This window comes from Haemaphysalis longicornis, unplaced genomic scaffold (assembly GCF_048455015.1).
Source record: "Haemaphysalis longicornis isolate Haplotype H1 unplaced genomic scaffold, Haemaphysalis longicornis Haplotype H1 scaffold_8, whole genome shotgun sequence".
Taxonomy (NCBI): Eukaryota; Metazoa; Arthropoda; class Arachnida; order Ixodida; family Ixodidae; genus Haemaphysalis; species Haemaphysalis longicornis.
The window spans coordinates 118,357,005-118,372,404 of record NW_027526445.1 but is presented as its reverse complement, the minus strand read 5'-3'; the positions used below and the strand labels follow the sequence as shown (position 1 = coordinate 118,372,404).

The following is a 15,400-nucleotide window of genomic DNA, read 5'->3' as shown; positions in this document are numbered from 1 at the left end:
GGTGGATAAAGGAAGGGAGGTCTATAGGGCGAGTTCTACCTCTTAGTTTTCTGGGTATTTCATTGCTCAAGGCAGCCATAAAGAGCCGACATTTTTCGTGTAGGAATTCGATGCGGAATAATGTAAAACCAAGTGGTGAATATTCTTTTGTTTTCCCGTGGAGACACACTTCCCAAAAATTTTGGCGCCTTTGATGCTTCGAAACTAATCTAAGGCATACCGTATATTGCAGGCCGGCAGAGTAATTCAGACCACCTGTGAATCTTTAACGTGTGCCGAAGCCTCGGCACAAAAAAGTTTCATTTTTCGTCTACATCGGGAAAACGGCCGCTGGGTGAGGTGATGAAGAACCTGTATCCAGCAGGTGGGGGAGCCGTTGGTCAGCAGGCAATGGCTCCCCCACCGAGAAGCTCTGATGGTTACACTTGTCAAATATTTACACTTTCCATGTGGGTAACATCTGTTAAGCAAATTCTGAAATGCAACAAGTATTCACATTTCTGGTGTGGGCTTCACCGTTACGGAACGCGGCAATCTTTCAGCCCGATTGTCACTACTCAGTCGCAGCGAGGGAAGGGCAAAGTCGAAGGTTCATGTCGCCTGCAGGTTTTCGAATGTGTGTTCTTTCGTTTGCCCAGCCTTGCAGTCTGCTCGCCCTGCAGCAGGAGCTTTGCAGCATTGGTGCGCACACCTTTCCTCATGTTGTAGCGGCGAAGAGAGCGTTTGATAGCGTTGTGACTGATCTGAAGGGGAAAGTGCGTGAGGAGTTTCGAAGTTGATGGGAAGAGAAAGCGAGATGCCTCGAAAAGGGTCGACTGCGACTTATCAACAGCCGATGGTCGAACCCTTTCATTGTGAACCGATAACCGTTATTTTTCTCAGTTTAGTTTCGGTTCGAATTCAGCCTAACCAAAAAAAAAAAAAACCGATTTGGTTCCGGTTTTTGGTTCAATTCGGTATGGTTCGGGTTTGACAGCTTCGTGCTTGTGCACCTAAATCACAAGGCTGTGGCCTCGTAGGGGCTGTGGCCTCGTAGCAGCTTTAATTTTGAATCCTTATGAAAACGCTGAAAATTTTGATCCCCATTTGCAAATGGTGATGAAAGCGTACGGGCAAAATTTTGAATACATGCGCATTCGTATTCTCAGTGTTCCTAAATCCGTTCTTAAAAAAAATGCTGTGACGGCGAACAAACCATGGCATGGCAATTCCATTTCCTTAGAAGAGGCCTCCCTGCGACCTTGAAATACGCACGCCAGTCCTTTTTACAAGAGCAACGGTGAGTCGACCTCGTGCATTGAAATTGGCTGTTTACTTGTAGCACTGCCAATTGCGTTCCATTTTGAGGATGACTGAAACTGTGCTTGCAAGAAGAGTGCAGGCGCAGTTTCCGGTTCACAAAATTTTACGATTGAAATTGAGCGTTCCACCTTCCGCTTTTATGCAGAGAGAGATAACGTTATTAACAGAACGTGCCCGTAGTCTGGGGCTCCGGGAATGGAGCTGAGGGCCATCTCTGCCCGTTCAGCCAGTTGTCGCAATGCATTTATGGAGGTATTCCCAAAGGGCAATATTTGCTGAAATAGAAGGCCAGCCTAAAAAGTGCAATGTTCTGAAGCCGAAAATTTGTACAACATTTTTAAACACTACCATTAACAACGGCCTCTCTTCCGACACTTCGACTCTAAATTAGAGCTCGCCTAAACTCGCAAGACACTTTGAGATAACTGTTATTGTCATAGCATATGTTGTCCCGGAGCATGCTCTGCTGATTTCGTGTAAGATTGGAAACGGTAGTCTATCAACTGTGAGTAGCGCCGATATAAAGTTCTGCTCAAAACTTGTTTTCAGAGGCTTCAGGTCACGTCTGAGTATTTACTGCGATTGGAAAAAAAAAATAAGCAGTGGCTTAGCTCGGCTATGCCAGGATATATGTAGCGTGATCGAGCTAAGGTTCAGCTGGTTATTATTAGCTTTCCTGGTTGTTTAGGATTAGCTTGACTATCATGATTACTGCTGCTTCAATGACACACACACGGCATACGCATTATGTAACATTTATACTTTTCAAGCGGCTCCGGCGCAGCGTCACCAATCGCCCCAGAGCTAAGCTGGTTCCACAGGCGCACGCCGGTGTTGCCACGACGCACGAACCATCGGTTGCACACCCGCCCACCCCTCGCATGATTTATCAAGTGGACCGGGCCGCCACGTGCGGAACGGAAGTCGATGAAGACGCTGGGTGCGTGGGGTGTGTGAGAGACGCCGGGCAGCGAGCAACGTTCTGTGTGCCGCGTGACGTCACTGCTTCTCGCGCATGCGCAGCACGGCTGTCCAGGAGGCACGCGAAACTGCTCAACCTCGGCCAGTGTAGCTTATTCAAAAGTATGGCACGGTGACTACGCTCGAAGTTCGTTTCTACTTGAATGCCAGCATTGTTGATGTGAGTTGTAGCAAAAGCATAGAAGTACTTCATACGTCTATACATACATACTGAACGGTGCAGAGGTCAATTTTTGGATATTTCGTCTGTGATTTTAGTATCATTAGTACTTATCCTGGGAATGGAAATTTGGGCGGATAACATGGCTTCAATAAGGTATAGCTTCAACAGAAAGTATTGCGTCATCATTTGGATGTAAACGTAAATAATTCATCCGCAAGTGTATCGTTACATTCTCTGTCCGGGCAAACGGAATGCACGAGAGAATTCGCCAGAGGATAAAACAGAAGTATCTGGACCGTTGTACAATTCCAAATCCCAGGCTGTCTTACTGGTAAAAGGGAATACATTATGTGCATCGTCGGGTGCAGCCACACATGAGTTGTGTTGAGTTTGCGATTCGAAATATTTCCGAAAAGAACAGAGCACTTGCTTTTAATACAGATCGACTGATGGCGACACTGCGAGTACCCTACTATCTGGGTACCTTCGTTGCTTCTTGCTCCAAAATACGGTTTTGCTGCCCACCACCACAACCACCGCACAAGACTACATTCTGTTGACAGAAGTACTGTTGTCTTATTGGTCCGCAGAAGGCAGTCGTACAATAGCATGCCAACGACCTGTTCCTTCAACGTTGACCCAAAAGGGGCGGAAAGCACTGTAGTACCTTCGTTGTAAGTTTGCACAGCAGACTGAATATTTTGATCCGCGAACTCCTTGTACAAATAGATAATACAGTCCCTTAAATTTAACTGAGCCTTTTCAAGGCAGGATGGCTAACATATTGCTTGAACTCTCCATAGTCAGCGTTCAAAGTTATATACTGTTTGTAGAGACCTTAACCAAACAAGCGGTGGTTACGCCTAAGTAAAATGCGTTGTGGTTATTGAAAACCATAAACTGGGTACTTTGTTGGTGAGGGACACTGGTTTCAAATTGCTCTTTTATAACAAATCTTTGCTTTAAAAATGTGCACATTTAGCACACATAATTAAATCAGTGTTCGCATCAAATAGGACCGAAGGGAAGCCTAACCAATTTTCTCACGTAAGGTAAAAAATATGTAGCCTCTCACCGTACCGGTGCTAAAATATTTACAGGAACAGCTTCCCCAGAAGTTTCGTTAACTTCGGACAATATTGCACAGTGTCTGCACCAACAGTTCTACCATTTCAGGAAATACGATACCTCGTTGCGTAACCAACATCATTGAATACTTAAAATGCCCGAACTCAAATTGTCGCGTGTTTTCCTTACTTGGACGTGTAACGGTAAGTAGAAGCCATTATTCGAAAGTTCTGAAGTGGAGCACAGCCCACAATGTTACTACCTAGGCTCATTGATGAACTTTCGACGGCACTGGGCATTGAACTTTTCGGCCCCACTATTAAATCGTGCTAATCAATCTTTCTCGAATGAAAATCACTCGGCACGCAACAGCAGGCGACCGCTTGAAGTTGCGAAGAAGCGCAGCGAGTGCTGGGGTGCTGGGCGAAGAGGGCGTTTGGTGATAGGGTGGCGGTGAATTCGACTACGTCAGGGAGGAATAAAAAGGACAAGTTTTTCACCAAGCACTAGCAATGCGCAAAGAAGTTTTTCCTGGCTAGTCCGCGCTCGTGGCATTCTGTTAGTATGCAGGCAGGTTGCTGAGGAGTTAAGTCACATTATACAGCACGGTGGTGTGGGCGTTATTTCTACAGTGAAGCTCCACAAGAGTGGCGTGCCCCACAAATTTCTTCGATGTGAGCAAACATGCATAGTGTCACAATGGTAAAAGTAAGCAACTGATCTTGGTTGCATATCGTTAATCACCATGTTCTGAGAGCTGTCACCCACGTGCCCCGCGAGATGATGGAGTGGCGTCAGAGTGTCAATCGGACGCACGATGGTGTCGTGAGGGAGACGCCCGTGTTAGGTTTAGGACGCGTAAATGGAAATGCACTGCTTCAAGTGGGCGATTACGCTAGCACCGTGTATGTTTTTCGCTCTTAGAAAAAAAGGCGGAGGCTAGATCATGGTGAACATCATGTGATTTATCATGTTCGATGTTTGTGTGCACAAGTGTACACATTTTTGAACCAGTTCTACACTAACATTTTTTTTTCAGTGTTCTGGTTTCGCAGTAGTGCGCCAGAATGACCGATCCGGGCAGTGAGGGTGAAAGCCTGACAAATAACAGGGCTTGATCATTCGGCTCGATTCAAAAGTGTTTTCATGCACTGGGTCAGCACCCAGTTGAAAAAAAAAAAAACATGGCTGTCACAATGCGTGGTGTCACAGGTGCATTTCAAAAGCGAAAGCTCCAGATATTTAGTGTTCATGGAATGGAATGCATTATCAGCCTCAGGAAATAGTTGGTATAAAAAGCAGGAGCGCGAGAGGGGGACGAGAAAAAGCCGTGCCTCAGAAGGTTACTGAGAGGGGGCGGATCACGTTATAATAGAACGTTCTCTGCATCTTGTATGCATCTTGCCTGGGCTCAGAGCTTCATTCCGTATATATGGGTGACGACGCAAGAGGATAGTCGCGGGTGGGGAAGACCAAGAAAACATATGCCACGACAAAAAAAGCCGGAGCGGCCATGTCGTATTGCCTCTCGGCGTAACCACCGTCGAGAGGAAGCGGCTACGCATGAAGGTGCGGAAGCAGCCGGACGAGAGCAAACACGGAAGTTGAACAGAAAGTTCAACTGCAAATGAGTTCAACAGCAAGATTTTTGCCTTCGCATTCTTAGATGTGTCTAAGCATCCACGTAATTCAATTTGCGGGTTACCTTGTCCCTTGCCCATTGACTACTGCTTCTTCAGCAGAGCTGTAGTCGAAGCAGGCCTGTTGGGAAGGGTGAAATTATTTCCCTTTCTCGATTGCACAATGACCACTGGCCACAGGAGGAGTTAAACATGCAAAGAAAATCGAGTACTGAGGTTTTACCACAGTGCGACCGGATGATTTAGTCATGAGAACGAAACACCGGTACTAGGGTGAAGGAAAGATCCCACTTCGGCTTTGAGCGAAGGAAAACGTTACGCGAAGTGAATGCGCACTGCAAACTTCACCGTTTGCACTGTGCGATGCGAGAGCTGATATATCATGAACTGAGCAGAATGGTCGGCACGACTGCGCAAATTGCCGTGTTCGCTTGTTCGATCGCGAGGAATGCGCTTGTCAAGTGCGCTGTGGTTGAAGCAAGCCCACGTGACTGTTGTAGACGTGTCGGAACCCTTCATAGATTTGTTCATAAATTTGGTTCAACGCTTGCATCGTTCTCATCCGTTTCAACCGCCCAGGAGAACCCACGTGGCGCGGCGAGGCGGTACAACGAGCTAATTAGGCACGAGGCATTGCGAGTGGCTGTGTGTGACATCGTTGAGTCGTGCTTGATGGACAACAGCACGCTGCCGCAGCCACTACGGTAGGTACCACGTGCGTTGTATGTTTAGTTTGTTTTATCCGCAGTCAAGCGGTAAGCCAGTATTTCTAATTCGCAGGGAAGCTGTCTTTAGAACTTTCATGGAGAACTACAGCACATACAAAAATATCGCCTGTTCCCGGCTTGAACTAACCGGTCGTGTGGAGCGGGTGAGTTGCTTTATTTTCGTCACAAATAAATTTGGCTACCTGTCCGTGCACTTTCCGTTCAAACGATGGTGCGCTTTTTATTGACCGCCTGCACTGTTACATCTTTTTTTGTGCCCAATTCCGCGAATTCTGCGCAAATAGCCAGTAAAGTACAGAGATCCCAGTGAAGAGCATGCCAAACAGGCCGCTATGTTGAGCATGTGCACCATAGGTCTTTCACGTAGGTATTCAAAGGGGCCGTGTAGACGACATACAACTTTGCTCTAGCTGAAAGAACTAGCCTTTGGTAACTCACTCAGCTTTATCGCAGCCAAGAAAGACGCTTTTTAACTGAAAACATGCGAAAAATATAAAAACTTTCAAATTTCACGAAACGTGACGTATTATGGACAGGAGAGAGAGAGAGAGACAACTTTATTACGCAATAATGCGAGAGTGGTTCCTCAGTCCAGGAGCCCATGTGCTGTCCAGGCTGCCGTAGCCCTGGTCACAAGCAGTAGCTGGTCCTCAGGTCGACAGCTGGACAGCAGTATCTCCCACTGCTCAGGGGAAGGGGACGGGTTCAGAGGCGGAAGGTCCGAGTTTTTTGTGCAGTCGAATAATATGTGTGCCAGAGTTCCTGGTTCGTGGCAGAATTTACACTTATCAGAGTACTGTGTAGGGAAGAGTAAATGCATACGGATAGGGTGGGGAAAAGTACCTCCTTGAATTTGTCTGAGTGTGGTTTCTTGGCTTTTGGTCAAAGATGTGTGAGGACTAGGGAAGGTCTGTCTCGTGGTTCGGTAGTATTGGGTGATTTCTTGGTAGGTGAGCAGAGGTGCGGAAACATCCCCGGTCTCAGCGGCTCGGTGAGTGAGGTCTCGAGCCTGTTGATGAGCAAAATTGTTGCCCGTCAGTGCAGAGTGGGCGGGAGTCCACACGCGACGTCATATGGGCCTGCCCCCAAAGCGTAGTAATTAATGTTTAACTGCACGTTAGAATTGGAGTGATGCTATTAAACAGAACTATATAGAGGCCCCAGTACCATCGGGCAGTCATGTTTCTGGCTGTGGCTCTAGCACACGCGAGATTATGTGACGTCTAGAAAAATTGCCGGAAAGTAGATGGGCCGTCTCTACTGGTCCATATATTATCCTTATTATCTCCGTTATTTCATCGAAGTTTGCGATAAAATTGGTTCAATGCTAACGGGGCGAAGCGGTCTTTCCAATGAACTGAACTTGTATTTTGTTTTCATGGCCATTATGAGCGGAATCTCAGTCATGTGAAATCAATGTTAGTAGCTGATTTCCACTACTACCACCTCACTCGCTCCAGGAATGTGTTCGGCACTTGTTTCCTGATCGGGGACTTGTCAGGTGCGCGTTTTTTCGACCATAACCCTGACGTTTTCAACCAAGTTCTAGACGATTTCCTAATAGTAGGTAATCTTCCGCATCATAGTGAACGCATTGCCCCCGTAAGTGTAATCCGCGAGGTCTTCTTCCCTAGTTATTGCAGTCGCGCCATCGTGGGGCCCCGAAAATAGCACTCGAATGGAAAGGGATGACTCAACTGTGTAAGTTCATCCCAACAAACGGTGGCGCCGCGCTGGCAAAATGGGTGACCCATGCTTGACAAAACCTTAGGCCCTCCTACGGAATGGTCCAAGAGTAGATTGACAAAATCGCCGATATAAAATCGCTGGTGGTGCCGGTCGTAAGATAACGGCGTCTCGGTGCCACAACGAGCCATTCATCTCCGTTAAAAGTCGAAATTCGGAAGACGCTCTCACTCCTCTGCTCTCTCTGATGTTACATCAGCGGGTATGGGAACTGGCCGATATCCCCCACCCTCTTAAACATGGTGGTAGCATTTATTAGTGGAACCATAACCAGTTACTTGTCACAGCATTCACTAGGCACATAGTAACTTTAAAAATTAAATGTAGCAGTAATGAGGTTAATAAACTGAAGCAGGTACTAAACACCACTACCATCAGAAGGAATGTCCTAGTAAATACGACTTTCCTTACCTACATGATTTTACTAACTGGCCGTGGATAACCTTGTAAAACGCGCGACATTCATCTTGTGTGTACACACTGAATGTTTTTGCACAGTTTTTCGGCGAAACGGATGTAAGAACCTCTCCTCACGGCACACACTCCTAAAACGTGTTTTTGCAAAAAAAAAAAAACAAATTACACCATCTTCCCGTAGGGGAACCCTGAGTAGTATGCAAAGCAGCCATGGGGTCGATTCAAGTGCTCATTATATAGTTTTCAGTTCGTTGTTTCGGTTAGGTTGAGGTACGTAGCTACCGTTATATTTACAGTTTGGTTTCCATGGTAACTACCACACTTTTCACTTACCGGAACTACGAAATGGGAATTTGCGTTGAGCCCATGGCTGTTTCGCATACTACTCAGGGTTCCCTTACGGGAAGATGGTGTAATTTTATTAGATGCGACGGGGCTATGTACCTCCCTTGTCGTTGTTGCGCCGTCCACACCCTCACTGCGCATGCTCGGCTTGCTGAACGCCCGGTGGTGTCTTACCCTTTAATGCCTCCTGGAGGGACAGTGTTACCGGTGTCTTCCTGGGCCAGCCCGAGATGAGCCGAGCATGCGCGGTGGGGGTGTGGATGGCGCCACAACAAGGGAGGGATATAGCGCCGACCATGAGATGCTGGAGAGACAGTGTTGCCGGTGTCTTCCTGGGCCGGCACGAGACGAGCACGCTTCCCCTTAAAGGGCACCTGGAGCGGCAGTGTTGCCGGTGTCTTCTTGGGCCGACGGATGGATGGACGACGGACGACGGAGCCGAGAGCAAGAGATGCTTTGCATCTAAAAGGAAGCTTGAACATTCGCTGTAGGGTTTCTTTCTATGCCAGCACTGGAGCACACAGCACCAGGCAGTGCAGTAGGTCTGAAATTATTTATTTACATGTTCCATCGTCGTCTTCATATTCATGTATATCGTCGCCTTCCTCATACCAATCACACAGAGAAGGCAAGTGTTCTGCAGTCTCATTCTCGCCATTGTAGACTTCCACCAGTTCGTTCTCGTTCGAGGTGGCGGGACCTGAAAATTGTCTCAGGAAGACGTTGCGCACTCGGAACCCTGTTTCCAATTCCCCACCTTTAGAGGCTGGACCGTTGTACACAGGCGTTTCCAGGGAAGATTTCTTTTCATCTGTGAAATTAGTACATTGTGGTCCCCATGGTATACAGCTACAGCAAGAACAATTCGTTAATGTTACTCATGTCGAAACTGGCAAAGATGAGGTCGATACAAGTCCCACGAACCATGGCAAGGAGACTTCCCCCTTTCTCACTAAGGCAAACCATGCCAAAGGACATCATCATGTACTCGCCGAGGCGCTTCTCTCGTTTGACCTCAGCGTAAAGTCACCCACCACCACGACTGGTACAACCGCTCAAGTTTCGTCCCAAGGTACCGCTTAACCTCGCTTTGCATAGCACGTGAACTGTTTTATTAGTATGTTTTTTGCTATTGCCACGCGGACGCACGTGAACTGTTTTTTTGGTATTTTTTGCGAGCGCCACGCGCAAACCTGGACGACGCCGAGCACTCCTCGTGAGAAACGTGCGCGGTAAACGGCGGGAGTAAGTATGACCCGGGATTTCTCATGACGCCGCACACAGCACACATTACTGAAAGCAAGAAACGTTCCACTGTTAAATGGGTGTTCTTGCGAACAACTAAAAATAACGGTCTGAGGCTGCTTTACAACCTAAAGTAAGGGTGTGGGCATTGCAGCTGGGTGTGATAATGTGGATCGTCTGAACGGGCACGATACAGGCACATTCAAAGTACACTTCGGCAAGAACACCAACGGTACTTACGTGGAGAGCGAGTAGTATAACATAGCAATCTTCCAAACACGTCTGGGCCCGTTTGCCCGTACGCATAAGTTCTCGATTAAGTACCCGCTTACGAACAAGACGCCAATTATAAGTTGAAGTAGGCCACGGCAAATAAGCCGGTTGCCAAAACTCCCCACGGAAACGCTACCTTAACCGAGCGTTTGTATCAGTTTCGGGCAAACGACTTATTACCTAGACATCGCCAAAGTCGTAGTTGGGAACTTATTCCTACACTTATCGCGTTCGGGCAAACGGGCCCTGGTCTTCTTGTTCTTTAGTCAGTGCCATGGCTCGTTGCCAAAATGAAATTGTTTAGTAACACTTTTGCTATTATGCACTTCAATGCGAGCATATAAACGTCAGTGTGGGGATTGGCCAAAACTATTTAATCATGTAGAAGAGTGGGAAAAGCGGTATACTTATTGCGTGCACTAAGTCATAGAATTGTGTTTGCAACTTAATGAATGCTGGTATCAAACAAGCAGCAGTTACTATGTGCACATTCTAGACTAGTAACGATAGCATTCAGGATCAATACCTAGTGGCAGAACTTACGTGGCGTTCTGCGGGGTAGTAAAGTGTAAAGTTAGTAAGGAGTTTTTAAATACAGCCGTTGCTACCCTTTCACTAGCCTTTTTGGTTAAGAGTGCACTGTCCGAAATACAGAGCGGGCAGCGCATACGATATACCCAGGAGAATAACAAGGAAAATGAACTTGCCTCTTGTCCTCTTGCAAATAAAACCCCAAAGGGGGAAAAACTGCACGTATTCTCGCATGAGTTGCGCACCTAGAGCACCACACTTTGGGCCCCGGTGACAATCCTGCGGAATGATTTGTTCGTGTGGAGTGTGCACGCGTATTCTACGCAATAATTAGCTTCAGCACGCCTTCTGAAGCTTGCCTTTTGGAAGATTATTGCAGGAACAACTGGAGTCGTCATTGTCAAAATGGCAAAATGGGTGACCCATGCTTGACAAAACTTTAGGCCCTCCTACGGAATGATCCCAGAGTAGACTGACAAAATCGCCGATATAAAATCGCTGGTGGTGCCGGTCGTAAGATAACGGCGTCTCGGTGCCACAATGAGCCATTCATCTCCGTTAAAAGTCGAAATTCGGAAGACGCTCTCACTGCTCTGCTCTCTCTGATGTTACATCAGCGGGTATGGGAACTGGCAGATATCCCCCACCCTCTTAAACATGGTGGTAGCATTTATTAGTGGAACCATAACCAGTTACTTGTCACAGCATTCACTAGGCTTAGTAACTTTAAAAATTAAATGTAGCAGTAATGAGGTTTATAAACTGAAGCAGGTACTAAACACCACTACCATAAGAAGGAATGTCCTAGTAAATACGACTTTCCTTAGCTACATGATTTTACTAACTGGCCGTAGATAACCTTGTAAAACGCGCGACATTCATCTTGTGTGTACACACTGAATGTTGTTGCACAGTTTTTTGCCGAAACGGATGTAAGAACCTCTCCTCATGGCACACACTCCTAAAATGCGTTTCTGCCAAAAAACAAAAAAAAATTACACCATCTTCCCATAGGGGAACCCTGAGTAGTATGCGAAGCAGCCATGGGGTTGATTCAAGTGCTCATTAGTTTTCAGTTCGTTGTTTCGGTTAGGTTGAGGTACGTAGCTACCGTTATATTTACAGTTTGGTTTCCATGGTAACTACCACACTTTTCACTTACCGGAACTACGAAATGGGAATTTGCGTTGAGCCCATGGCTGTTTCGCATACTACTCAGGGTTCCCTTACGGGAAGATGGTGTAATTTCATTAGATGCGACGGGGCTATGTCCCTCCCTTGTCGTTGTTGCGCCGTCCACACCCCCACTGCGCATGCTCGGCTTGCTGAACGCCCGGTAGTGTCTTACCTTTTAATGGCTCCTGGAGTGACAGTGTTACCGGTGTCTTCCTGGGCCAGCCCGAGATGAGCCGAGCATGCGCGGTGGGGGTGTGGATGGCGCCACAACAAGAGAAGGACATAGCGCCGACCATGAGATGCTGGGGAGACAGTGTGGCCGGTGTCTTCCTGGGCCGGCACGAGACGAGCACGTTTCCCCTTAAAGGGCACCTGGAGTGGCAGTGTTGCCGGTGTCTTCCTGGGCCGACGGATGGATGGACGACGGACGACAGACGACGGAACCGAGAGCAAGAGATGCTTTGCATCTAAAAGGAAGCTTGAACATTCGCTGTAGGGTTTCTTTCTATGCCAGCACTGGAGCACACAGCACCAGGCAATGCAGTAGGTCTGAAATTATTTATTTACATGTTCCGTCGTCGTCTTCATATTCATGTATATCGCCGCCTTCCTCATACCAATCACACGGAGAAGGCAAGTGTTCTGCAGTCTCATTCTCGCCATTGTAGACTTCCACCAGTTCGTTCTCGTTCGAGGTGGCGGGACCTGAAAATTGTCTCGGGAAGACGTTGCGAACTCGTAACCCTGTTTCCAATTCCCCACCTTTAGATGCTGGACCGTTGTACACAGGCTTTTCCAGGGAAGATTTCTTTTCATCTGTGAAATTAGTGCTTTGTGGTCCCCATGGTATACAGCTACAGCGAGCACAATTCGTTAATGTTACTCATGTCGAAACTGGCAAAGATGAGGTCGATACAAGTCCCACGGACCATGGCAAGGAGACTTCCCCATTTCTCACTAAGGCAAACCATGCCAAAGGACATCATCATGTACTCGCCGAGGCACTTCTCTCGTTTGACCTCAGCGTAAAGTCACCCACCACCACGACTGGTACAACCGCTGAAGTTTCGTCCCAAGCAACCGCTTAACATCGCTTTGCATAGCACGTGAACTGTTTTATTAGTATGTTTTTGCTGTTGCCACGCAAACGCACGTGAACTGTTTTCTTGGTAATTTTTCCGAGCGCCACGCACAAGCCTGGACGACGCCGAGCACTCCTCGTGATAATAGTGCGCGGTAAACGGCTGGAGTAAGTATGACCCGGGATTTCTGATGACGCCGCACACAGCACACATTACTGAAAGCAAGAAACGTTCGACTGTTAAATGGGTGTTCTTGCGAACAACTAAAAATAACGGTCTAAGGCTGCTTTACAACCTAAAGTAAGGGTGTGGGCATTGCAGCTACGTGTGATAATGTGGATCGTCTGAACGGGTAGCACGATATAGGCACATTCAAAGTACACTTCGACTACAAATGACTTGAGCAACAACACCAACGGTACTTGCGTGGAGAGCGAGTATAACATAGTAATCTTCCAAATACGTCTGGTCTTCTTGCTCTTTAGCCGGTGCCATGGCTGGTTGCCAAAATGAAATTGTTTAGTAACACTTTTGCTATTATGCACTTCAATGCGAGCATATGAACGTCAGTGTGCGGATTGGCAAAAGCCGATTAATCACGTGGAAGAGTGGGAAAAGGGGTATACTTATTGCGTGCACTAAGTCATAGAATTGTGTTCGCAACTTAATGAATGCTGGTATCAAACAAGCAGCAGTTACTATGTGCACATTCTTGACTAGTAACGATAGCATCCAGGATCAATACCTAGTGGCAGAACTTACGTGGCGTTCTGCGGGGTAGTAAAGTTTGTAAGGAGTTTTTAAATACAGCCGTTGCTACCCTTTTACTACCCTTTTTGGTTAAGAGTGCACTGTCCGAAATACAGAGCCGGCAGCGTATACGATATACCCAGGAGAATAACAAGGAAAATGAACTTGCCTCTTGTCCTCTTGCAAATAAAACCCCAAAGGGGGAAAAACTGCACGTATTCTCGCATAAGTTTCGCACCTAGAGCATCACACTTTGGGCCCCGGTGACAATCCTGCGGAATGATTTGTTCGTGTGGAGTGTGCACGCGTATTCTACGCAATAATTAGCTTCAGCACGCCTTCTGAAGCTTGCCTTTTGGAAGATTATTGCAGGAACAACTGGAGTCGTCAGTGTCTGTTGAATTGCTATTGGTATAGCCTTTTAAAATTTGTTAAAATAGCTAGCCGCAACAAAACTACAGACAATGTTCGAGGATTCACAAAAATCACTAAATTCTTTTTAAAAAGGACTCCCAAATCGAAAAAAGAAACAGTCGGAATGAAACGTAAACGCATCCACTAGAACTGTACCGGACAGAACCATGGGACTGCATGACTTACGCCTCATGTTTGCCGGTCCATAGTATACGCTGTTTGCTCCAACGTAAGAAATTAGGTTGAGTAAAAAACGATGCCGATGGCTCGGTTGCACAAGTTCGGTGAGCGCCATAAAATATGCATAGCGCTATAAATATGCCCAGCTATCTAGGCGTCCATCTACCTCATTTGGAGAAACTGTAGTGTCTGTAAAGAAGGGTACATATTCTTCCTGCAGCGTTACGAATTTCCGCAGTGCGGAGTGATTGCGTTCGCTATTGTGAACATGTTTTGCTTTAGTTTCAATATCTTGTAGTTATTTGCTTGTTTTTCTTTTTGTTTACAGGATCCACTCAGCTGGAACAAGGTTACGTTCCAGTACAAGTCACTCCTGAAACGACTTGAGTTTCTATGGAGGCGGGTCCAGGATCGAAACAGTTCTGGCGGGACAGAAGCGGTTGGTCCTGCCCGTGCCTAAAGGTACCGCTCTGAGACTACAGACTACATTTATCAACAAGAGACACCGAAGACAGCTGCGCAGATCTTCTGAATCGTCAAGAAGAACTTAGCGTTACTATGCTTTTAGAATGAGGAAATAAGAAGTAAATAAATGTTTCCAACTTCGAGGAAATTGCTATTCATTGGGAACTTCTATCAGCATTCTTTGCGTCCAATGACGATGAAACCACGCCAAAAACCGCATTGGATAACGGGGGCCGGCGGAGACGAGGAGGTGGAGGAAATACTTTTATTGAGAATTCCAAAAGGCTCAGATCACGGCCAAGGGCAGGGGTACCTTCTACACTGGTGATCGTATGCAGTCGGCGCCGCCGACATGTGCTCTGGCTGACAGTTGAAGCTGGGTAAATAGACAGTGGCTGGACAGAACGATTTTCCATGCTCTAGTTGGGAAGCCGACGGGAAGAGGGGAGGGTGCTCAGAGCTAAAGTCGCACATCCCGATTATGTGGCGGAGTGTACCTACTTGTAGCGACTCGGGTGAATTGGGTGGAGGCGCCTCTGGTGTGGGAAGGAGCCGCACTGTATCAAGGTGTCCCGATGTCCACCGCTGCGTGGTCTCAAAGCAGGTGCCTCATGCTATTGTTGCAGCAAGCGCACGGCACCCAAAAAGCCTAGTTTGACCGACATAGTCCCCTCGAGTTCTCGGTACAACAGACCGCTCAACCAGAAACCCGTAATTTTTCTACTTCCTCGACTATTCCTGCGTCCAGTGACTCGTCCACCGCTAGGAACCCAGGGACGACCGCCCGAAATAACAGCAACCGACCGGAAAGCTTCAACGGCCTGACCAGGACTGTGCACAACTTGTAAATAGTTTACAGTATGCCATTCCCCTTTCTGTGGGACTGTGACTGGA

At 47.2% G+C, this 15,400-nt stretch overlaps 1 protein-coding gene across 2 annotated transcripts in view; it reads left to right on the top strand.

Moving 5' to 3' along the window:
• Positions 1-14,610, top strand: part of LOC144149987 (ubiquitin-conjugating enzyme E2 Z-like) — a 60,062-nt gene extending 45,452 nt beyond the window's left edge. For both annotated transcript variants that reach the window (XM_077681749.1, XM_077681751.1), the window contains 3 exons: positions 5,734-5,858; positions 5,935-6,025; positions 14,370-14,610. In XM_077681749.1, coding sequence (XP_077537875.1) covers positions 5,734-5,858; positions 5,935-6,025; positions 14,370-14,501 — 348 coding nt within the window. In that variant the 3' untranslated portion in view covers positions 14,502-14,610. The remainder of the gene's footprint in view (positions 1-5,733; positions 5,859-5,934; positions 6,026-14,369) is intronic.
• Positions 14,611-15,400: the final 790 nt, after the last annotated feature.